General features: G+C 36.2%; 1 protein-coding gene across 1 annotated transcript; it reads right to left on the reverse strand.

The window, feature by feature from the left end:
• Window positions 1-202: 202 nt before the first annotated feature.
• Window positions 203-27,101, reverse strand: Dus3 (Dihydrouridine synthase 3). Its single transcript, XM_069842704.1, has 9 exons — window positions 26,870-27,101; window positions 25,550-25,918; window positions 19,698-20,028; window positions 17,048-17,242; window positions 11,574-11,690; window positions 9,445-9,621; window positions 4,874-5,188; window positions 3,199-3,380; window positions 203-338 (listed from the first exon to the last, which is right to left on the reverse strand). The coding sequence occupies exons 1-9, from the start codon at window positions 26,944-26,946 to the stop codon at window positions 266-268; spliced, it is 1,836 nt and encodes a 611-aa protein (XP_069698805.1). The 5' UTR covers window positions 26,947-27,101; the 3' UTR covers window positions 203-265.
• Between the last annotated feature and the right edge of the window lie 52 nt (window positions 27,102-27,153).

Raw genomic sequence — 27,153 nt, forward strand, 5'->3', positions numbered from 1 at the left:
TACAGCATTTATTAGTTCGAAAAGTACATGGCTTATGCACGTCTTGATCTGTTGTATAACATATGCATAAGCAGCTTTTATTAGTAATACTATAATACTCTAACCTACCAAGATCCGGGATGCTGGAATTCTCGAAGCATCATTGTGCCTGATTCCAACACAAGTACACGAGATATGCACAGCCACAAGATAGACTGACCTCTTTACTCAGACAAAATGGTAACTTTATTGTTATAATAAACTTTTATCATACAAAACTTGTCATTTACTTCCAAGAATTTGCTTTGTGCTTTGGTAGGAAGTTATAGTTGTCTGGCACCGGGCCCAGCAGCATTTCACTGTAAGTACAAAGACATATATGCACATAAACAATTGCATACTTCATTTTAATTTAACAAAATTATGTGAAAATAGTATTATGCATTAATCACAAAAATAACACTCATACATTTCTTCCAAACATTTTGCAACTTATGGTTACAATACAGCGTGATTCCTACGCAGAGTTCCACATGTCTGCAACATAGTTGATTTAGGTCAGCAGGTCTCTGACCCTACTTGAAATATGGTGCCGGTCTTCAACTCTACTACCTAGTCAAAAAGTTTAACTCACTGTAGCCGTAGGCTACCCATGTGTACAGGCAAGAGAAAACCATAGGTCATACGGAGCCATACAAAGAATGCAACCACTGTAATTTATCTATGGAATTCAAAAAAAATCTCAGACTCGTCAATCTCTGGTAGAGGACTAGAGTTCTGGAATCATACTGTTTTGCAGTTCTGTTTTTCCCAATGTGTTCGTATTCTAATCATTAAGCGAAGTCATGGCGGGGATATAAGCAATTTCTTTCGTGACAAGAATAACAAACCAATTGCTAACAATATCAAGGAGTTCAGAGAACACATGGTGAGGTAAGTTTAATGTACTGCATTTAGTTTTAATCAATCCTAGAAACTCATTGTAGCAAGCACGCAGAGGATAATATGGCAGGATTTCGTGTTAAATGTATTGAATAAATAAAATATAATGGAAAGGTATTATTCGCTTGTCTGTAATTAAGACAAGGTAATTAAAATACATATCTAGCTCATATTAAGTGGAGAATGTCATACATTGTAGAAACAATGCTACTGAATGTGCTAATAAAATGAAAGAAGTGACTAATTATCCTTCAATTTGGCAGGGAAAACAGAAAGCTCATTCTTAGCTTGCGGCTAAAGATGGAAATCAAGGTTGTGAAACTAGTTCTACTGTAAAATGTATAAATTTCTTGTTTGACATTACTATTTCATATTAACTCCATGCATTGTAGGTCACATAATGAAAATAGCTGTTCTTATTGTTGAAGCAACAACAATTTTATTGGTAAGAAAAAAGTGCAAGCGGTGTTCTGGCACGTTTATACTAAGGATGTGTCTCTTGATCTCGTTGAACGGGAAGAACAAATATTCACCAGTATTCAATGAACTGTTTGAAGTCGCATGGCTTTACAGAAACATTGGGTATGTTTAGTCAATGATGTAGCAAGTGTGACGCTAGCAAAACAGCAAAAAATTGAAAGAAATGTATCCTAAACCTTTTCTTTTGCATTGAACAAATCATAGATTGGAACTCAGCGTTGATGAAATAAAAGCAGTGACTCATTTCAAAAGTCTAATGGGTCAGATTTGCTCTCATTTTAGTCAATCTCAGGACTTGAAACATGTAGCCGAAACACACTGATAATCGTTGGTTGTACAACAGTCAGAGCTATCTGGATGTCATCTGATACACCACGAGAAGTTTGGCTAATAAGCTGTCAAGTTCTATCTTCATTTCAAAAACTTAAAGTGATGTATGATGATATGATGTCATCATTATTTCTACAGAAGCTAATGTTTTGTGCAGAACTAAATAGCGGTTCTACAAGGAAGCACTTCTAGCCGGCCTTTACAGGCGTGCCATTAACAAAATGCAAGAAATCAACTGTAATGACTTCATTTCTGAACTGATGCAACACTCCAAAGTAGATTATGTGTGAGAGTAATTGTGGAGCTAAAACTCAACTCCTGGCAAACATGAAAATTTTGCAAGCGTATCAGTAGCCTGAAAATCTTTCAATTTGCTTTGGAGAAGAAAAAATTCATAGAATCTGTGGAGATTTGGCTCTATTAGGTATGAAGAAATTCATTGCCTAATAGCAAAACTGCATAAATCCCTTTCCTACAGAAAATGCAGAATGTGAGAGAGGCTTCAGTGTCATGAATGTGACACATTCCCACTTGGCATTCATCCAAACTAATGGTCACCTCCACTGCATTAGAGTCCCTAGCATGCATCAAGGATACATCAACCCAGAAGTGCTTCAGTTGCTGTTTGGGATTTCCTTTATTTAATTTTTTTTTTTCATATGAAAGATTGCTATATTTGCTTATGTTTAAAGTTACATAAAAATTATTGTCGCCAGCTTGAAGGGAACACAAAGACAACCTTTGGGGGGCACAAGAGAGAGTGAAAATTGGTATATGGCGAAGAAAAAAATTACAATGACAGCAATCACTACCAATGGCATGGGACAAGAATTTTCACAGTTGACTGTAAACTCATCCCCAAATGCCACCAATGACAGGAATGCATGTGGCCATCACCCTCCACGTGTGTGGGTCACCGAGAATTCATAACGATAGCTTAACAGTGCATTCAGAGTCATCCTGCCACAGAAGACAAAGAATTGAAAACAAGGAAGTATTCAGATTAAGGAGCACACAGTAATTCTTTCATTGTCAGGTGGTACTGTCTGCTGATTACGGTGAATCAACTGAGTCTTGTTGAATTAAGTTTCATTTAGTTCAAGGGCGGAAAATACATGAGGAAATATTATGATAGGTTCAGTCTATCCTTAAATTTGATTCCCAATCGCCATTACTAAGTCATTCCCATCTTGTCATTGGTTGAATTATTAACTTGAAAGCCTGATAGTTCCCAGCTTGTGGATAAAATGGTCATTAGCTTACACGTCAACGTTACATTATGGAAACTAAGTGTATGACTATTCCGCAAACAATAGGTAGATATGTCATGTGCAGTAAGTGAACAGTGAGCTGTATGATAATTCTTGTATGGGGCTTAAAATTAATTTTCACTCAATTTTAATTACTATGATGTTTTGTTGTACCAAATTAAAACAACAACACGACGCAAAAGAGCAGAATTCTTACCTGATGCGGATCCAGTCTGCACAGCTGGGACTGGCCATCAGGGTTTCCAGATCATCACGGCCACGGTAATATGGAGGACGCTGGTTAATTTTCTGAGGTGGATATTCAAGAAGTCCTACAGGAATATATCGATGTAGAAATGATAACCATTCCAGGAGGAATCGGCGCGTGTTCTCCAATCCCTTGAAACAACAATAAGTATGAATGAGATGCAAGTGTTCACAGTACCGAATGCTACTCCACTGCATGTGTCTCATATAACCAATACGAAAGCACTACTATATAAAATTCACAAACTTCATCATGTGCACACAGTTGTACGAAAATTATTATTTTACACATTTCCCGCATTTTGCAACAGTTCAGTTTCTTTATCACTTCGGGAATGACATTAATAAGAAGAGGAACTTTCATTTTCTGGATTGCACGAAATAGATATCCTAAGAAGTAAAGAATGTGACTTCATTTATCTAGTTTAAGTATAAAAGCATCAGTAATTCTGTACAAATTCACATAAAATAGCTATTTGCAAATAAATATATGAAAAGTTATTAATGATTTATGACTTTGCAATTAACACTGATCAGTGCATACCAAGCTTCTTCGAATACAAGTGTAATTTTAGCTTTCATAAATTGCTTTTTAAGTAAAGAAACATGAACACTAAGAATTGACACTTTTCTCGTGAAAAAATGCAAACAAATGTGTACCTAATAATTGTTAGAAATGCGCTAAAATGTCATATCTCACAAAATCAGCAAAGAAAAAAAAACTCTTAGGCTAGCTCCTATTGTTCTGGAACATATTTATAGCAAAACTTGGTTGAACATTCCCACTTTTAGGAAATTCATATTTTTAAGAAATTATTTCAGAAATCCTCGCTGTAGATGTCCCAATTGTGGAATCAGTAGTAAAACAACGTAACTGATTCTCACTTGAAGGAACATACCAATTTTAAGCAATATATTTTAATGAAATTGCAAATACCCAACGCGTTTTAACGAAATTCCGAAGTGTTTGTGATGTATACATTGTTTGGTCCCGAAGGCTAGCCTGTGGTGGACTGGTGTGGTTCATCTGTACACCAATACGACTCCACCAACTGAGTTAACGTAAGCTTATAGCAAGTTTTTGTGTGTTTGCATATAACAACTGTAACTTCACCTGACTTACTTAAAAATGTGTTATGATTTTATGAAAATATACTGTGTGTTCACGGAAGATTACTGTTAAAGTGTCTGTTAATAGTAAATATATGGGATACTAAAAATTTATAAAATAATTTAACACAACAGTTTCAGCTCTTCCTTCAAGCATGTGTACGACTATGCCTCATTTGCTATGTTTTACAATGCTAGAAATCATACTGGTTACACCTACAGCTGAGACAATGAGATTTCACATCGCAAAATCATTGTATCATTTGAATCTGTACAGATTCGTCATTTTTGCACATCTTGATTACACATATTTAACATCTGTATCACTAATGATTTGGTAAATTTGTTATGTAAACAACTATTTTGAATTAATTGAAACTATTATGAGACTTTACATTAGTTAATGGCTGATATCCGTCATCATCAGATTTCTAGTCATGTACTAATAGTTTCAATTAAGATACAGACTTGTTTAATAACAAATTTACCAAATCACTGGTCATATCTGTACCCACCTTCGTATCTGACCCCCAATGCTCCAGACCGTAGTTGACGTATTTCTTGAGGATGTCCAAACGAACTGTGCTCGGTATGTCCCAGTGCCGTTTCTCTTTTATTTCCGTAAAGATCCATGGCTTGATCAACGCTCCTCGACCGATCATGATACCAGCAATATTGGGACTGCTCTGCAGGGCACATTCGTAGTCATCAGAGCTCAACACGTCACCATTCCCGAACACAGGCACCGGTGCTGCCAGCTGTGCGCACTGCTCTATGTACTTCCAGTCTGCGCTCTTCGTGTAGCGCTGCTCCCTGGAGCGACCGTGGACCTGCGGCAAAGAGAATTAAAAGTTGTCTAGCTAGCAGTGGAGAACCAGACTAGCTAAATTCCCTCACGGTCTGATTACATGTATAGGGTGTTTCGAAGGCGAAAACAAAAGATCTAAGAATGAAAATCACACAATAAGCAAAAACACGAGCCATTTGTAGAACGTGCAGACTCTGTTTTAAGGAGTACGTGAGTGCATTTTAATGTAAACAGGAATTCTAATTAGTTTCTTCTTCACCCATATGAAGACAGTTCTACAGACCTATTTACTGCCCAGGAGGTTGATCTATGCTGCACCTGATGGAGATTTTTGTTGGGATGTCACAGGGGAACTGGAGATCCTAAAGAAAACCCCTGAGTTACCTAGACCGCGGGCTTGCCCAACACAAGTTACAAATCGAGACATTCCAGGACTCGAAGCCAGGTCCAGTGCATTACCCGCTAGATCACCACAATAACACGATTTCAATTCTATACAGACAGAGAGCCAAGCAGTCGTGCTGTGTCAGGAATCTGAGCTTCTCTCACTATGAGCATTCTGGATTGAATATTTTTAACACAGTCATATTCCAAGGGTGTGGATGTAGTGATGTCTTTAGAGGACTTCTGACAATTCATCTGACGTCAAAGGACTAAAGGCTTGCCTAGTCAACTCGCTAGCACAGAATGCATAGCATATTCCTATAATATTATACAAACAAATTAAATAAATAGAACAGAAGCAGAAAATATATATATATCTAGAAGCACAAGATAAGCAGACACTTAGACAACAACTGACGTTTTCTGGAATGTGGTAGCGTGGAGTCTGTGCATGCGCAGTCTTACTGTTCTGTCCTTCAACAGCCTTCCCTCTTACACACGTAACCACTGGAGAATGCACAGAAAAAGTGTGGGAAGTTTACTTAAATACTCAAGTAAAAGAAATACTGCAACCTAGCATTCACATCTTGCAATAGTTACACGCCAGTCCACCTGTCTTCCCTCTTCACATCCTTCTCCAGTTGGTCGAAATAATTCCGTCCATACTATACATTTATGTTTTAGGGTGGCCCAAAAAAAATGAAAGTTGGAAATGTACATCTCCACAAGACTAATTTTATTAATTTATATCTAAAACAAAACAAAATGTTAGCAAAAGTATCAATTTTATTTGAAAGTCCTCTCAGGCAGCAGAATTTATTTTAAACTTGCTCATACAGTGCTATTTGCGGTTGTCTCTATTGAATCACAATCTTGATGGACTAGTGATCCCGTATTTCAAGTACTGATGCAGAAGTCTCTTCGATCAGAAACAGTTTTCATTGCGAATCAAACATTATCTATGGACATTATGTTCGAATATTCCTGTTGTACCATTTTAATTAATCTGTGTGGATTTTCAGATCCACAGTCAATTACCGCAGAGTCATGAAGAAAAATATTGAATGTGATATATTTCTGTCATAGTAGTTGCTAAAAATCGTTCAAACTGTAAATTCTGCCACTTGGTGAAATCGCTACATATTAATATTTTTTCCTAAAATTTTTTATAAACTTATTTTAGAATGTTTAGCAACTGCCACATAGGATGTTCAAGATCAATATTAAACACTACATAGATAACTAATTTATATTAAACTCTGTCAAACACTTTTCACAACATCTGCAGATTAAAATCATCAACACCAATAAGAGCCATGTAAGTTTTTAGAGAAAATGATCCCATTTTACATATTAGAAAAATGCTCTACTGTCTAGGAAAGTAATACGTCTGTCAGACGATAATTATTACTGAAGAAACTAAGACCAATACAAAAGAAATTTAATAACAAGAAGTAAAAAATTGCTAACACCATACCTCCACTTGAATACATTGATATACCGGTACAACAGAGAAAACTGGGACGGTAAGCTGGCGATATCCTGAACTGGTGTTTAGGCAAGCATACATTTTTCATGTAGTCAAATGCGACAGCAAGAAAACTCTCTTAACTTGGCTCCACTTTGCGAAACGTTTTACTTCAGCTACAAGTTTAGCACGATTACTGAGCATATTGCTTTTCATTTTCATGCTCAGTTCTTCAAACGTATTAAATTTTCTCCACTAAAGAATTACCAATGACAACAGACAAAAAACAATAATTTGTCTGCTGATTAAAATTACATATTTTGTAAGTTTCTTCAGTACTTGACAGCAAAACAACTTAAGTCCAGGACAAAAATCGTTTTACCTCTTAACCAAACATTCTGCTGCTAAGAAAAACTATACAAAGTCGTGGATTAAAGTCATTCTGCTACTAAACGATGCCCCTTGCACACAGTAACATAATCATGCTCTCAACTCAAACCCCCAAAATGTGGACTGAAGTTGTTTTGCAAATTCACCATTCAATTTATAATGTTATTTATTTCAATGATGTACCGGTATATTATTCAACGTTACGAAATCTTTCCATGCTGATCAAATGCTATTTTGAGAATGATGAGCGAGACTCGAAAGACAAATGCAAATAACACAGCGAGCGAGAGCGGCAGTTAGTTTTGTTCATATCTAGTTGAGATGCTCAAAATAGGGCGAATGCTATAGCAGAGTTGTAGAATCGTATGATATACATCCTAAGTAAAATTATTCATAAAAAATCATTGGCTGTTTCAGCATTTTATTCGTTGCTTGCTTACTTATGGCATTTCAGGAGCCAAGAGGTTCATTGTCGTCCTCACATAAGCCCGCCATTGGTCCCTATCCTGTGCAAGATTAATCCAATCTCCATCATCATATCCCACCTCCTTCAAATCCATTTTAATATTATCCTCCCATCTACGTCTTGGCTTCCCAAAAGATCTTTTTCCCTAAGGTCTCCCAACTAACATTCTATATGCATTTCTGGATTCGCCCATATGTGCTACATGCCCTGCCCATCTCAAATGTCTGGATTTAATGTTCCTAATTATGTCAGGTGAAGAATACAAAGCGTGCAGTTCTGCATTATGTAACTTTTTCCACTCTCCTGTAACTTTATCCCTCTTAGCCCAAATATTTTCCTAAGCACCTTATTCTCAAACACCCTTAATCTCTGTTCCTCTCTCAAAGTGAGAATTCAAGTTTCACAATCATACAGAACAATCGGTAATATAACTTTTATAAATTCTAACTTTCAGATTTTTTGACAGCAGACTAGATTACAAAAGCTTCTCAGCCGAATAAGACATTTTCCATATTTATTCTGTGTTTAATTTCCTCCCAAGTGTCATTTATATTTGTTAGTGTTGCTCCAAGATATTTTAATTTTTCCATTTCTTTGAAGCATAAATTTCCAATTTTTATATTTCCATTTCATACAATATTCTGGTTACGATATATAATCATCATCGGGATTTACGTCCAAACCTATTGCTTTACTTGGTTCAAGTAAAATTCCCGCGTTTTCCCTAATCGTTTATGGATTTTCTCCTAACAGATTCACGTCATCCGCATAGACAAGAAGCTGATGTAACCCGTTCAATTCCAAACCCTCTCTGTTATCCTGAACTTTCCTATGGTATATTCCTTTAGCGAAGTTAAAAAGTAAAGGTGATAGTGCATCTCCCTGCTTTAGCCCGCAGTGAATTGGAAAAGCATCCGACAGAAACTGGTGTATACAGACTCTGCTGTACGTTTCACTGAGACACGTTTTAATTAATCAAACTAGTTTCTTGGGAATACCAACTTCTATAAGAATATTATATAAAACTTCCCTCTTAACCTAGTCATATGCCTTTTTGAAATTGCTTTATTTGGAGAGTGACATTTTATGGGGCAGATACATGGACATTACGAGAAACGAATAGGAGCATTTGAAATGTGGTTATGGAGAAGAATGAAGCATATGAAATGGACAGACAGAATAAGGAATGAAGTTGTGTTGGAAAGAGTGGGTAAGAAAGAATGATGCTGAAACTGATCAGAAAGAGGAAAAGGAATTGGCTGGGTCAACGGCTAAGAAGAAACTGCCTACCAAAGGATGCACTGGAAGAAATGATGAATGGAAGACGAGTTCGAGGCAGAAGAAGATATCAGATGATAGACGACATTAAGATATATGGATCATATTATGTAGAGACAAAGAGGAAGGTAAAATAGGAAAGATTGGAGAATGCTGAGTTTTGTAGTGAAACAACTGCCCTTGGGCAGAATACTATTCATAATATAACATTATATAATACAATACAATATAATATAGTATAGTATAATGGTAATGTATCATATCATGGCACAATCCACTGAAAGTTGCTCACCGTAACCAGTGAAGCTCCCCATTCGCGAAATTTTGGCATGTACATGTGGGCTATATTTTTATCTGTGTACACCCCTGTGCGGGTCTTCAGCGTCAGTGGGAGACTCAAGACGTCACTCATGCAGCGCACCACTGACTCCAGAGTCTTCTCCCGTCTCAGCAGACCACTGCCACCACCCTGCAATGCAAAACAAAGGAACTCTAACTTTGGAGCACAATCATTTCACTTAGTATATCTTTTTCTTTATACTACATTTTTGTCATGTTCCTATAGTGGCCCTTGCTGTCTTTGTCATGATTCTTGATGTCTTTCTTGTCATTTAATGGGCATTATTAGTTCTCCTTATTGTCTTTGTCACGTGCCTTATTATGGTATTTGTTGTCCTCATGGTCCTTTGTCCTTATCATGGTCCATGTCGTGGTTCTTTTCGTGATTCTTGTCATTATCGTGATCCTTGTTGTTTTCTCATATTGACGTGGTCGAAGTCCTAGTCCTTGTCTTGATCGTTATCATCAAGGAACAGATTTATATGGACTAAAAATGTAAATATACACTACTAGCTATGAAAACAACTGAATAGCTATTTGTTAAAAGGGCCAAAGTGACATTTTTTGCGAAAATCACTTTTTCAGCTTAGGCCTATAATGTTCTTCGAGCACAGACACACTGATTTACCGACAAATGTGCACTGTAAGTGGCAGCTAGTCGGCATTTAATATAGCGATTTTTGTTAAAAGGGCGAAATTGTAGGACATGTTTGCCCTTTTAATAAATAACACAATGCACTTGGAAACTTAGATGTTGGCTAAACTTCACCAATTAAGTTATTTTAGTTAAAGCTAATAATGAGGCTTGTTGCAGTACATGTATTCCAGAACACATAGCTTTATAAGACATTATTAATATTTCATTACAATGAATTCTAATAGTGACGAAGATGCTGTAGTCAATACTAATATTGCAAAAGTCAAGGACTTACAAATCCAGACATCTACACACCTAAATGATGCTTCCAAAAGAGCAGCAGCTACAGAACTAATTATTCATGTCACAAAGTGACAGAGGCCACAGTTTGAGCCTTGTGACTGATTTTGCGATCATCAAACGAGCTGTACAAAAGTATGATTGAATTTACAGCATATGGCAACTGATTTAAATCATTTTTTTAGCACTTCTTCCCTCAAATTTGCTGTTGTGGAAGAGCAACAAAATCCGTCTAACAGCACTTGGTTCTGATGGAGTCCCTACAAATACAGGAAGAAAGAACAGATGGATGGTGTGTATCAAAAAGGAAATCGGCAGGCCACTCCAACAATGAACTTCCACTCAGCCATCTAAGCTGGTATCACTACAGGTTCAGGAACACGTTCTGGACCTATTGGAGAAGAGTTACTCCATTGTGAGACAAAATCAGTAACGAATTTCAAACGCACTGAAGTACCCTGGATCAATAAAATTAACATGGAACGAATCTTCAATCTCAGTACTTACTAGGAGTACCTTCTGGAGATGTCTCAAGCAATTCATTCTGGCCACTGTCTGATAGAGTTTGAAAGGAAGAAAGCAGAGCCAGTTGTTCAATCTTGATGGCTTACAACTGCTTGTGTGAGCTTACAAGCCAAATTTTCAGGTAAGCTTCAATTTGAGGAGCTGTTTACTTCATTTAAACAGCAGAAACTGAATTATATAATTTGGAAACAATCGCTATCAAACAGTAGAGAACGGGTACAGTAAAACCCCTTTTTAACGAAGTCTCTGGGGGACTAATAATTTTTCCCTTAAATGCGGGCTTTCCTTAAAAGGAGCTTTTCACGTAATAAAAGGAAATAAGGGCTAAGATTAGAAATTAAAACACATCCTTAAACCATTTAACTACATTACATTCACACATTCTTAATACCATTAAATTCATTATTATGAAACACACATTAACAATGAACTTTAATCACAATAACGTATCTTCAAGTACACAATAACATTTCTATTGATATATCGATGCATACTATTTGACCACAATGCACACACTGGTGTGATTACTGATAAACATTTACAATAGGTTCGATGTTTCGTTAAAACAGGTTGCGTGTTCACAAATCCATTCAAATGAAGCAAATAGAAATATTACAAACCTGCTGGTAAACAAGTTCTATGGGACAGCCCAAGTTTACATCAACAAAATCAATTTCTGTCTTTTCTTGGAGCATCTGGGCACAGCGAGTCATCACATATGGATTGTTCCCACAAAGCTGCAACGTCACAAAACAATGTGCATATCATCATACCTTCTACATTTCAAAAATTAATAATAGCTACAATGCGCTTCCTAGCAATAGAGACACTACAAGTAAGCAAAGCATTGGTGACACCATGACTTTAGTAACGGCCTCGTGTATCTCGACAAGTGATTTACTCCATCATGATTGTCTTCTAAACAGTTTAGCAAGGATCCATGTCTAGGACACGTGCTCGTCAGCCAGCTCTGGAGATTAGCTTTAGGTTTTAATGTTTTTACATCCGTAACTCCATATCTAGCTTTGTAGCAAGTCTGAGTGCTCTATATGATACAAAAAAGAGATTTATTTCTTAAGGTAAAAAAAAGAATATTTCATAGAGGCAAAGATCAGACAGCCCCATATTGCAAATAAAGCTGCCTTCTTCCATAGTTGTCCAAATGTACATATATGTGGAACTATTGCAGAAATTAATTCCCAATACATTTCTGGACTTACTTATAATGTCAAATGTAAATAAGCTTTAGACATGCTAATTAATATGCCAAAAGTATCTTCAATATTCCTATGCACTTGATAACTTCACATCTGTGCCTCACAAAATGCCTTAAATACATTTCTTGTTCTACACTAGAATAGAAGAGTACAGCTACAGCACACTGTGCTGCTCTGATATGACATGGATAGAAGAAAGAATGTCAGTTCCCATATCAGATCCACTCTGTCTGTGTTGCTACAGTCTAGCTCTCTAGTGCTGCATTCAACTAGAGCAACAGTAGGCATACAGAAAACACACAAATGAAAAATCTTATAAATCACACTTGTTTCCTTATAAAGGGGGAGGGGGCAATCTGTTTTTCTAATTACAGATATCTGTGATACCAGGTCACTATGTTACTTAGATACTATGGCTTTTAAGGAACCCGCAGGTTCATTGCCACCCTCACATAAGCCCGCCATTGGTTCCTATTCTGTGCAACATTAATCCAGTCTCTACAATCATATCCCACCTCCCTCAAATACATTTTTATATTATCCTCTCATATACGTCTCACCTCCCCAAAGGTCTTTCTCCCCTCAGCCTCCCAACCAAGACTCTATATGGGATATTCCATCTCAAATCGACCGAAATATAGAGAAAATTGACATTGCAATTTTTAAATACAATGAAACTTTTTCTGTCCGTAGACAACTGTGATACAATGCTTTGTGCAAAGTTTGAGGCATCAGAACTTCATAGTGTTTAAATTAATAATATTTAAATTTATCGTATTTTCATAAAATTAGCAACTTTAAACTGTTGTGGCTCCGAAACCCTTTCACCCAATGATCTAAATCATGGTTTATTTTGATGCTGAGAAGTTAAAGTTTATATTGACATGGAAACAGTTTTTCTGACTTTTTATGGAAATGGAGAAATTTAGATTTTTCTTCATTAAGACGCCTTTGGCCACGAAAAAATATTTTTAAAATATATGGTTAGATTCTGCATTGAAAGTACAAATAAACACATATTTTTTACTGGTGCACCGTTGATAAAGTATTGAAAATATCAAATAAAGAAAATAAATAGTACACGTGTGAACTAACCAGCTGACTGTGAGATGGGAGGTAGTCGAGACAAGCAAGGCCAGGAGACAAACACGTGATGTGTTGTCTAGCAGTCATGGCTGGGCTAGCTTTATCACAAGTTTTCATAAACACAGGAGTAAAATGACGCCCAATGCTCGCTTATCTTCAGCTCTCGGCCAGTGCATGCGGTACTGCGCCGTTCAAGTCTAGGCGTGTGAAAATAATTTATTTAATACCCTCGAAACTTATTGCCGAGCCACTAAGCAAACAATGCCGAATTCCTCTTAATAATGCAAAGTTTTTTCTCAATATTTTTTTACATTTTTACAAATGGCCAAAAAGCCTAAAAGCAAGTAAAATCAGTTTATCTGTCTCTCTGTGTACAATAAAAATAAGGATTACTTCTTAACATAACCTACCAAATGTCAGCTTCAAAATGAGCTCCCGTTCAATGTTCTGCAGTAAATGGTTCCAGAGTTCTGAGCGCTGAAAGAGGCTTGTTTTTATAAAATACGCTAAATTTGTCGCTCAACAACACGAAAACTGTTTGACTTTCGATAGTATATTTTTGAAAATGCACTCCCCTCAGCACCTTGTATAAGTAGGGAAAAAATTAGAGTATAAAAAAAATGCGAGGTTTTTTACTGATCGATTTCATATGGAATAGCCCATATGCATTTCTGGATTCGCCCATATGTGCTACATGCCCTGCCCATCTCAAACATCTGGATTTAATGTTCCTTACGTCAGGTGAAGAATAAAATGCGTTCAGTTCTGCATTGTGTAACTTTCTCCATTCTCCTATAACTTCATTCTTCTTAGCCCCTACATATTTTCCTAAGCACCTTATTCTCAAACATCCTTAACCTCTGTTCCCCTCTCAAAGTGAGGGTCCAAGTTTCACAACCATACAGAACAACCGGTAATATAACTGTTTTATAGATTGTAACTTTCAGCTTTTTTGAGAGCAAAGTGGATGACAAAAGCTTCTCAACCGAATAATAACAGGCATTTCCATTTTTTATTGTGTTTAATTACCTTTTGAGTGTAATTTATATTTGTTACTGTTGCTCCAAGATATCTGAATTTTTTCACCTCTTCAAAGGATAAATGTTCGATCTTTATATTTCCATTTCGTATTATGTTCTGGTCACGAGACATAATCATACACTTTGTCTTTTCGGGATTTACTTCCAAATCTATCTCTTTACTTGCTTCCAGTAAAATTCCCGTGTTTTCCCTAATAACTGATGCACTGTACCCTTACACTCCCATTTTTTCTCCAATATCTGTCGAATACAAAAAATCTGATCAACAGTAGATCTATTATGCCTAAAACCATACTGATGATCCCCAATAATTTCATCTACATATGGAGTTAATCTTCTCAAAAGAACATTGGACAAAATTTTGTACGAGCAAACTGTCTTACAATAATGAAGTCAAGTTGACTGATCAATATATCCAGTAACTCCAAATATTAACAGAGCTTCGAATTGTAATTATTATAAACACAGATAAAGTTGGGTAGACACTGTCTCAATGTCTCATAGCATGCTTCGCCCCTGCCCATGAGTACTTTCCCATTCTTTTCATTAGCCCTCTTCATCTGATACTTCTACCAACGTAATTTGCAAAGTGAATCCTTAGACAGAAACTTGCTGGCCTTACGTTTTACCTGAAGATGAAAAGAAGAAGACTGCTAAGGTCACGAAGCACTTCTTGCATTAAACAGATTGGAGTTAACAGCAGCCACCACCTCCAGTATATCAAACACTTAATGTTCGGGGGTAAGCTCATAAAAGAAGAAGACTGCTAAGGTCATGAAGCACTTCTTGCATTAAACAGATTGGAGTTAACAACAGCCACCACCTCCAGTATATCAAACACTATGTTAATTAATGTTCAGGGATAAGCTGATAAAAAAAGAAGACTGCTAAGGTCATGAAGCACTTCTTGCATTAAACAGATTGGAGTTAATAGCAGCCGCCACCTCCAGTATATCAAACACTATGTTAATTAAAGTTCAGGGATAAGCTGATAAAAAAAGAAGACTGCTAAGGTCATGAAGCACTTCTTGCATTAAACAGATTGGAGTTAACAGCAGCCACCACCTCCAGTATATCAAACACTATGTTAATTAATGTTCAGGGATAAGCTGATAAAAAAAGAAGACTGCTAAGGTCATGAAGCACTTCTTGCATTAAACAGATTGGAGTTAATAGCAGCCACCACCTCCAGTATATCAAACACTATGTTAATTAATGTTCAGGGATAAGCTGATAAAAGAAGAAGACTGCTAAGGTCATGAAGCACTTCTTGCATTAAACAGATTGGAGTTAATAGCAGCCGCCACCTCCAGTATATCAAACACTATGTTAATTAATGTTCAGGGATAAGCTGATAAAAGAAGAAGACTGCTAAGGTCATGAAGCACTTCTTGCATTAAACAGATTGGAGTTAATAGCAGCCGTCATCTCCAGTATATCAAACACTATGTTAATGTTCAGGGATAAGCTGATAAAAGAAGAAGACTGCTAAGGTCATGAAGCACTTCTTGCATTAAACAGATTGGAGTTAACAGCAGCCACCACCTCCAGTATATCAAACACTATGTTAATGTTCAGGGATAAGCTGATAAAAGAAGAAGACTGCTAAGGTCATGAAGCACTTCTTGCATTAAACAGATTGGAGTTAACAGCAGCCACCACCTCCAGTATATCAAACACTATGTTAATGTTCAGGGATAAGCTGATAAAAAAAGAAGACTGCTAAGGTCATGAAGCACTTCTTGCATTAAACAGATTGGAGTTAACAGCAGTCACCACCTCCAGTATATCAAACACTATGTTAATGTTCAGGGATAAGCTGATAAAAGAAGAAGACTGCTAAGGTCATGAAGCACTTCTTGCATTAAACAGATTGGAGTTAACAGCAGCCACCACCTCCAGTATATCAAACACTTAATGTTCGGGGGTAAACTCATAAAAGAAATGTTTTCTTCTTGTAAATTAAATTCTTTATTTATTTATCATATAGGCTACGGTACTAAAATAACATATCTATTATGATATTGTTTAAAAGTGCTGATAATAAGTCACCTAGATTTATGTAACACGTAACTTTTGTCAAATGCTAGATCGGATATGCAGCTGTCTCCGTTGACGTGGAACTTATACTCCTTGTATCATCCGATCTCATTATGAAACTTTGAGGTGTAAAATAGTAGTACAAAGTGCTTCAGTGATTTTTTTCATGTAAAAATTAGCATTTCCTGAAAAAATTGAATTTTTAAATTGTATTTGTTTTTTAAGAAAAACTTTTACATTGTAACACCTGTCGTGTTACAGCCCATCAAAAGGCTTAGAACGAGACATTGCCCAGATCTGTAACTCATCCAGTTCCGGAGAAAATGGTAATTAACTACTTCAGAATGTGGCAATTTTTTTATAAAAAATACATAAATTAATACTTCTGAATGCAGGACAAAAAAAAAATTCTAACGATTTCCATTCACGCCTATGTAAAATAGCAAGTTTCATCAAAAACCCAGCCAAATCTGACTCTTTTTGCAGTGTGCTGAGATGTCCCAGCCAGTTGCTATTCTTTGGCAACTCTTGAGTTACATTAACGCACCCCATGATCAGTGCTTGTGGTCTGCACTACAAATGATGCTGGCTTATAAGCACCTTCGTCTTCATGGAATCATAGCCACTGTCCATTGTACAGCATAAGCAGTCTATGATATGTGTAGAAGAGACATTCAACAAAGGCTTAAGAAACTAATGCTATCGTCTTACTTGCACACCAAACAAGTCCTCTGACTTGTGCCGCCTCACGAGTGCCCATTCCTGCTGCGCCCCCTGCAGCAGAGAAGTGGCCATGGCCATCTCCCCACAGGTGACGTCTGCACCGAACTCTTTGCAGATCCTACGGAACGGAAGGTTGCCCACAGTCGTCAGTGGAGACAGATAAATCTTTCCTTTCCATTCAAGCTGTCAACAAAGACCATTATTCAATAAAATAATCATTTGTATAATTTGGAACAGACACGACTGTACACAGTCTTTGATAAACAGCTGAGAAACACAAAGACTGAGTTAGATACGAAAGGGCATGAAGGAGCAGAAGAAACAAGTGGTCTAAGTTTTGTCATAAGGTATTTTGTATTACCAATTTTAACATTGGAATTTAGTATGTTTTTGGATGCACTTATTACTTGCTGAATACATACATATATACACAAGTGTTCTGCCCATGGGCAGATCTTTCACTGCAAACCCAGTATTCTCCAATCTTTCCTATTTTCTGCCTTCCTCTTATTCTCCGCGTATGATCCACATATCTTAATGTCGTCTATCAACTGGTATCTTCTCCTGCCCTGAACTCTTCTTCCATTCACCATTCCTTCCAGTGCATCCTTCAGTAGGCAGTTTCTTCTCAGTCAGTGACCCAACCAATTCCTTTTTCTCTTTCTGATCAGTTTCAGCTTCATTCAGTCTTCACCCACTCTTTCCAACATAACTTCATTTCTTAATCTGTCTGTCCACTTCACACACTCCATTCTTCTCCATATCCACATTTCAAATGCTTCTATGCATTTCTCTTCATTTCCTAGTAATATCATAAAAAACCTTCCTCACACCTTTCTTGTAGGTTATTGCTATATGGGCTTTAGCAAAAATGACTGTTTTGAAAGATCTATATACCGGTATTACTATTTTAATCTTCAATACTATTGTACCATTTTATAATGTTTTGTACTTCACTCCTTATTAGTGACATATTAAATATATGTATAATGTATCTGGTACAGTGAGCTCTTTCTTTTTAGGTCCCCTGTCATTTCCTTCACTTCATACCTTCAAAATTAATTTTCTCCTCGTCCACTGTACTTCATTCATTCATTCTGGGCATCAGGCCTTCTCTTCCACTCAGCCAGAAACAAAAGAAGCACGTAGAATGTTGAACATTAATAATACAAGTTAACATTCAAAGATTGATACAGTTGAGTACAGACGTGGACAAATTATTAACAAAATTGACGATTTTTATGATTAATTCTATTTAAAAATTTGACTTTTCAATTTAGACTACAGTTGACAATTTTGCATATTTCTATCATTACAGTAGATAGAAATATGCAAAAATTTCAAATGTAGGCTATTCTAAATTGAAGAGTAAAATTTTATAAAAAAAATATATAATAAAATCTTCAATTTTGCTAATAATTTGTAAATATTATGCAAAAATGTCAACTGCAGTCTAAAGTGAAGAGTAAAGTTTTGTAAAAATATATAATAAAAATCTTCAGTTTTGTTAATAATTTGGAAATATCCAAAATGTCACCTGTAGTCCAAATTGAAGAGTCGAATTTTGTAAAAAATATATACAAAAAATCTTCACTTTTGCTAATAATTTGTAAATATGCGAAAATATCAATTGTAGTCTAAATTGAAGAGTGAAATTTTGTAAAAATATAAAATAAAAATCTTCGATTTTTCTAATAATTTGGAAATACCCAAAGATGTCAACTGTAGTCTAAATTGAAGAATCATAGTTTGTAAAAATATATAATAAAAATCTCCAATTTTGCTAATAATTTGTCCACGTCTGTAAAATAGTGTAATTGTACTAAACAATAAAATACATCTTTGAATATATTCACAATGCATATTATATAGACAAGAGATAAGTGAATTAAATGATAGACTAGAAAGAATTCAGAATCACAAATTAAAAAAAAAAATTATAATTACACAACACTTATGAGTAATATTATGCAGTGCTTAAAGAAATTCTTACACATTGTTTAATTGCAAATTTACGAAATGTGTGATATATTTTCCTTTTGCTTAAAAAATTGTTGTATACTAGTTTATTACAAACTTATGAAGAAAAATACAACAATTTCTTTAAGCACTGCATGGGCTTGTACACACAAGATGGAATTAAAGAAATATGAAATGAAATATGTACTAACAAATTATTAATAATTAAAATGATGAACGTAAGTAAAATAATCGTGATAAGATAAAATAAGGTACAAAGAAGCTAGGAATTTTGTGGCTTACTACTGGTCATTTGTTTGAATAATTTACTTTTAAACTGTAAAAATCATTCGACAGTTCGTGAGGGGGTTCGATAGGCAATCCCAGAAACGAATTGCAGATGCTGTGAAAGAGGAAGAATAATGACCTGTTTTATGGGAAGGCTTAAATAACTACCAACATAAATTAATAAAGAATAACACTTCCAATGAACACAGAAGTTAATCAACAATCATTCCCTGAAGTAAACAGTATTACCAATGCACCACTGACATCCTAACTTGTATAACTGATTTTTCTAGGTATAGATTTGAAAATGGGTGGTTTTGTGCTCCTCAGGGTAACAATTCATTTTGGCTAATTTATGCGAACACCCCAACACAATGTGCTGCAACCTTACCTTCTTTTTTTCCTCTTTCCGAATTCGTATCACATCTTCATCTGTAACTGCTCCACAAGTCACACTTTCAGCTTCACAAACGTCATTCACGTCTGTAGCTCCATTAACTCCTCCTAATTCAATCTTCTTACTGGCAGATTTCTGTTTATGCTTCCCATCATACTTTTCAATAGCAGCTTCACTTTTAGAGAAATCATACTGGCGCTTACGAAGACTGTATTGAACATTTTTGTCTAATTGATTAATTGTTGATTTTGTCTCAAGAAATTGTTCATATACTGGTTTATCAACAATATTTTTACCTGATGGTGTCAAATGTTGTGAACCAAATCTGCAAAAGTAACATTTTTCAATTAATATAATCTCCAGATTACTGTACATGCTTAATCAGCATTTACAATATTCACATTCACTGGAACTTGGAAATTCAGGTGGCCCAAATTTTGTTTCTGGGTTTGTACAATTTTGAAACAACAAAATTGCAATCATCAACGTAAAGTCATAAATGCAAAATGTGGAAGATCGTCAATTTTTAAGTTCTAAAACTTAAATACGTGCAGGTTTGTTTAGCCTACTTCAAAAAGCGATCTCCTATCCTTCATCACAGTCCCATCAATAATGTTACAAAAGTGTACTGTAACTTGCATGGCAGTAATGTACAGCACTGTACAAGAGAGCTGAGAATCATATGCCCCAGGCAACAGTTCGCCCTCGGGAGGGATGGAGAGAGAAAACGAACAAAATTAAAATTTAACAACGCTTTCTATAATGAGTGACACGGAGATTTAAGACTACTTGTCTGTCCAGCAACATGGCCCATCCTAAAGAAAATTCTTTCCTAAAAATTCTGCTTTGTCAAGTCTTCTTCTGATATAGGTCCTATTGTGTTTTATGATTTTAATTTTTGTGCTGATATCTTCATTCCTTTCATTTTTTATTCTTCTGGCCATAATTTTACTGTCCCTCATAAATAAAAATTAATACTATGAAAGCAATGGAAAGAAAGTTTGATATTCTGAACACAGCCTTATTAGTGGAAGTTGTGAATGAATTTTTGTCTTTCCTCAGTCTGTTTTTCGTCGTGTTTTGTGTTGGTAGGCCTCTGTCGAGCTATTCAGTTGTGATAGACCTATTTACTTATTACTTTATTAGGTGAAGACATTAAGTGTGTTTCAGTTTTTAATGAATTTCTAATAAGTAGACTTCGGATTTTAGGTAAAAACCCATTTTAATCCTTAAAAGACAAGTTGATAAAAACTTGTAAGTACACGTTTCATACAAAACTATGCCTAAAATTGGTATTTTAATAGCACCTAAAAATGCCTATTTTGACGACAAAGCCTATTTTGACCTATTAAGTATGTTTTATCTCTAATAGGTCAAAACAGCCATTCTTACTTCGAAAATTTGTAATTTAAATTCCAAATGTGTTCCTGGTTCTATTGGAAATAAAGTAGGGATAAACTCGAGCAAGTGCTACAGAGAAATGTAGGACTAAAGGACCTGCATATTGCTTCAGATATCCTAGCAGGGTAGAACACAGATTTAAAATGTAACATTCCTGTCCAACTAGTGTCAAAATTGAAACATGCTCCTGTTACTTCAGTGGATGTGGAAAGTTCATTGTCAAATACAAATTTGTGTTGAGTAACAGACGGTATTGCTTTTTAATTGAAAATTTAGAAAAAAGTATTAGTAATTTATTGTGAAGCTAATTATGGACATTAACGGACAAGGCTTGGTAAAAATTGGTTATATTTGACTTGTTTGTGTACTGAATTTATGTCTAAAACTTATTTTTCACATTTAATTGTTTAGTTTATGTATAGGGCTAACTGATTAGATATTTGTTGTTTTTGTACTTTTAGTAGTAGTAGTGATAATGGTGTATAAGCATTTAAAATTATTAAATTCTAGAAGTGAATTCCTGATGAATTGGAACATGTTTTTCAAGAAAACATTATTTTTTGTTAGAGCCTATTTTCAATTGTTTAGAGACTATTTCCTGCACTTTTAAGCCTATTTTAGGCACCTAAAATTGCATTTTAATGACCTAAAATCCGTACCCTACTAATAAGTGTGTTAGGACCTACTATGTAAATTGTTGTATTATTATGTTGCAATGTGAAAATGAATTCGTTCAATGACACAGTGTGTACAGTAATTCAAACCCCGTTTAATCGCTGGTGTGAGCATTATAAGAGATATCATCTATTGTTTCTAGACAGATCTCAACCAATTTTAGGCATAAACTGTAAAAAGTTAAACTCCCAAGCTGGTAAATCATACGAACTTAATTTTAAAACTTCATGGTACTGCAAGCATCACTGAGTGGTTGTGTGGGAGCCACTGCATTGAAATACTATTTTGTTAGTCATGCCTACTACTTGGGTTGAAAAACATGTATGGAATGAAACCGGATTCAGTGATTTTCTAAAATGTTAGTCATGCTCTACAAAAACATGAAAATTCGGCAGAACATTTAAAGTGTGTGTTGCAGTTCAAACATTTACAGAAAAATATGAACACTATTGGGAATGTTCTGAAAGAAAATGCTAGGCTATTGTTAGTGCAGTATATTGAAAATGTTCGTTTAAACAGACATGTTATGTGGTCAGTCATCGACGCTGCTTTGTATGTAAGGAAGCAGGAATTATCATTCTGGGGCCATGACGAAAGCAGTTATTTGCTTAATGTGGAAATTTCAGATACTGCACTATGCTAGAATTTTGAACATAGCGAGAAGTAGAAGTGAATTCTCATGGAGAAAGTACAGACTGCTGCTACAGTGGAAAATGTGATGTAGAACATGATCGTGATTACAAGATTTTGTTCTTTGAGATCACTGACAACACCATCATGCAGATCGATAAAAGATTTGGGGATTTAGAAAAAATCTTCATTTCGTCAGTCTTGCTGATACTTCCAAATTTGACACTTAATAGTAGAAACTTCCCACGTGATCCACTTTTTTCACTGTAAGCTAGCTATTTTAGCATATTAAAAAAAGTCGCAGGTTCTAAAAACTGAACTTGAGCTTTTATACCGAACAATGAATACAGGAATAAACCAGTTAAGAAAGTGCTAGACTTCTCTGTGACACAAAGATGTATTTGGAGAAGTGTAGAAGTTATATTCCCTCATTTTAATACTACCGTCTATTAACATATCGGTCAAGAGGAGCTTCTCGTGTTTAAAACGAATACAAACAGAACAGAGAAACTCAAGAGACTGTCGCTCCAAAAGGTATGTTGGACAAGATGATGGAATCACAGCACCCCCCCCCCCCTGAGAGGTTCGCAGGAATGGAGGATCAACATAGTGTACAAAAGATAGGTAAGCAATAAGCATATCTTAATTACATGTAATGGTAAGTGCATTGATAGCTGGCAGAAATAAATACACTTTCACGATTGAATATCATGGGAATTTATGGGAGGGAATTACTTTAGTTACAAAGAGTTCCGATTATCAATGCAACTAGCCTACATGGGCTTTGAAAACCTTGCAACAATTTTGTACTGCGCTTACTTTTTCAGGCACGAACCGCCACTGCTGCATTGGCAGAATATATTGGGGTATCTACAGTAAACCCACTCTAAGTTGGGCACCTGTGCAGTTAAGAAAATGTGTCCAACTTAAGGAGGTGTCCAAGATAAAGGGGTTAAGAAAAACTATATCAAATTATTACAGTTATCTGTAGCATTTAATAATGATCGCAATAACTGCTTCCTGTATTGCCGCCATCTCGAGATGCTAGGATTAGGGGGGAGAAAGTTCACAGTTATGCACATCTGACAAATAGCATTGTCCACAAACGGCAATATTTTCCATTTTTTCACGCTTCAGCATGATGTTTAGACGTGTGAATCTACAGCCAATGGCTTTAGTGGAATTGCAGCAAAGCAACACACCAATCTCATCTGTTCTTTCCACGTTACAGTGTCTCCCTTTTCAACTACTGGTCGAGTTTGCAGTTGTGTAATGGCAACGATCGAGCCTTTCATTAAGACTGGTGGCAATTTCTTTTGCCATCCACTAATGGGAATATTCCTTGCACAACGATGAAAAAATTGTAACACTGTTTAGTTCATCATGCAGCATTTTCTATCATCACTACAATGGATCTCCCACGCACTGATGACGGTGGATCTGTGTGAAACAGTAGACTTCGATATTTCATAATCTATAGCTCACTTCCTGCAACTTTCCAAGATTTCGATTGATAACTCCACCAACTTTGCTTTCCCCCCCATCACAAAACTCCCTTTCAAATCAAATTTAGCACTTGCAGATTAATACTAGGCCTGTGTTTAAACATGAAAGCACAACGTCCTGTCTGTCACGTCTCCTGGCCTAAGATCCATTCCAATATAGTAGTTAGGCATTTTACTGCAGCTACTTCATTCCATCCTTCTGAATGGTATTCATTAATTTTACTAAAATATTAAACATCTTCAACAGCCCATTATCTCCTGGCCTAGTTACCTCGTAAGTGGTGCCTTGTCGGTATCACCTGTGGGTCCAGACCTTGACTAAACAACAACAACAACAAGTAGAAATCGCATTTCTGCACTTGTATACGTCCTCTCTTTGTTAGAGTCTAGCATTCTGATAAATTAAGTACCTACAGCCACTGTTGTGTTACCAAATTAAAATTATATGAATACTTGCTTCTGATATAATGTTCTTACGTAAATTACGTACTTTTTTATTTAATATTATATTTTCCTGTTGTTAAGTGTATGAATCTGTTACAATCGCCTTAGCATTAGCAAATCATCAAGACTTTCCTATCAAGATAGCCTATCTGTCTTTAATAATGATCCTAGCTTCGTCATTGCATTTCCTTACTTGCTATGATTAACTAGCATGAGTGAGACGAACGTGATAATGAGTCCAGGGTTCAGTGCCGAAAGTTATCAGCATTTGCTCTTGGTGGGTTGAGGGAAAACCCTGGACAAACCTCAAACAGGTAACTTGTCCCAAGCAGGATTTAAACCCTGGTCACTTGTTTCATAGTACACAAAGAAGAGGCACCTCTGCAGAGTCCCGCAGTGACAGGCTAACACACTACCCACTAGTGTAGAGCGTTCCGAGGTAAGTACCGGCTTATGTTTGTTCTTTGGTCGCGGCAGCACGATGCTTGAGCAGGGCAAACAGGTGCTTCACCAAATTAAAACTTACATGCACAATTACTAACCATAATATGCTGTATTTAACGTTAATTATTATATGTTATATTAATTACGGAATTTTGTATTCAACCTCATGACAGAAGTGTTGACCATCTTGTGCTATACACAGTTCACATTCAGGAGCTCCACTGCACTCATTTGTCTAACTGCGCTACGAATGTTATCTTTCAGTTCAATTGTGCGAGGATTGTTTGCATACATTCTGTTTTTTAGTGTTCTCCATAAATAAAAATCTTAACGGTCAGCATTTCCAGCAGCTACTGACATGAGAATGACTACAAAATTCTGTAATTAATATAACATAGCCTAGCCTATAATAATTAATTAATGTTAAATTATGGTTAGTAAGTATGCATGCAAGTTTTAATTCGGTGAAGTGTCGTGAGTTTAAGAGCCTGGTTGCCATCAGTTGCTCAAGCACCATGTTGCCCAGTGGCCGAAGAATAAACCGGTACTTATTGCAGGAACACCCTGTAGTTAGGTGCAGTACACTACAGGCTATACAGCAAACATGACTAATATCACAAGACAGCCAAAGAGAGAGATATCCATCATTGCTGATGTCACCATGACAACAAGATGTGTTTCACAGTGGCGACAAATACTAACTTGTTGTACTGTATTTCTTTGTGCTTGTCAATGGTTTGGACGCACCTGCAAGATGCGCCTCTCGGACATCGACCCTGGACAGAATACAAATAACACGTCGAACCAAGGTCAGGGGGCTTGGCACTCAAGTACGCCGGCAGATCGTGCAACAAGCTGCACTTCGCATTGGCACACTCTGGAAACTCCTCATCTTCGGCCACATTCACCAACGTTGGACACAGGCTTGTCTCCCGGTCATGTTTAAACGGCAATGGGCGAGACTTGTTCTGCCCCCTCAATTTCTTCTTCTCTCCTTTACTCAGTTTCCGTTTCTTGTAGGGTTGTGAAGCGTCATTATCTTCTCCGAGCTTTTCTCTATCACTGTCAGTAACACATTCTAAAGACAATGTTCTTTCGTGGTCAGAAATGACATACCTAGAAACATCAAACAAAGTTTAGGCTATGTTTTCATTTGAGCTCATAATATTGAGTTTTTTTTACAAAACTTAATTTAAAATACATGATTTACTGTAAATACAATACTAATCCTAAACACAATGCAAATAGCCTATATTTAAGACTCTAAGGAGGCGTAAGCCATTACGATGCAAGCCGAAAAGTCATAAGTTTAATTCCCGATGGGGTCATGAATCTTCTCCATTGATTCAGGCTCACTATGTCCAACCTCTACTAGAAATGAGTACCAGGCATTTCCTTGGGAGGAAAGGCAACAAGCATATTACAGAGCTGACATCTCTACTGCCACTAGTGCCCATTGTCTAGACTAGGGTTCCCGTATGTTCCGTAAAATGCAGGAATATTCCTTTTTTCGCCACCCAACCCCATTATCTCCTAGTGTAGTTGCCTCGAGTAATGCCTTGTTGGTGTCACTTGGGTCCAGACCTGTGTTCTGACAGTTGACTAAACAACAAAGGCAATAGTGATTTTTCATTTGTTAATTCCCATGTTTAAACGAGCGCAGAGCGACTTCCGCCGGTTTTGGAATAGACACCGACGCACTTAGGTTAGGTTAGTTTAGGCTTTTATTATCCTGTCAAGATGAAGGTGAAAGCGATTGAGTGTGATTTTTTGTTTTCTATGTTGGCAGTTCAAGTGCGTCGGTGTCTATTCCAAAATCGGCGGAAGTCGCTCAACGCTCGTTTCACACCATGTTTTAACCTCACTTCATTTAATACATTTTTCAGTAACTTTTAACTTCAATTTCTTTACAAAAAAAAGTCGATAGTTTTTGCATGCTTACACACAATTTGCTTCACAGCAACTTATTTAAGGAGATACTTTTGTAAATTTTTGTATGTAGATCCATTTTGTAAAATACTCATGGTTAGGCCTAGTTAGTAGACAAGCACAATACAAAACCTTTACATTGTTTTTATCACAGCAACCCCGCTTTTCTTCTCAGAATCCATCTCTTTCGTACCAGTAGTATCACATTCATTCATTGTACTATTTAAAAAATGCTTTTTGTAACTGTAATATCCTCTCAGATACAAAATATACTTTCAATTTAAACATGCACAAATTAATAAATTTTCAGTATTGCCAGATTACTGAATATTTTCCCAAGTGAAGTCGTACCAACTCTGACAGATAGTAGTACCACCTCAATACGTAGGGAATATGCATCCATAGATAATTGCTAACCACTA

The sequence above is a fragment of the Periplaneta americana genome, chromosome 12 (genome assembly GCF_040183065.1).
Source record: "Periplaneta americana isolate PAMFEO1 chromosome 12, P.americana_PAMFEO1_priV1, whole genome shotgun sequence".
NCBI lineage: Eukaryota > Metazoa > Arthropoda > Insecta > Blattodea > Blattidae > Periplaneta > Periplaneta americana.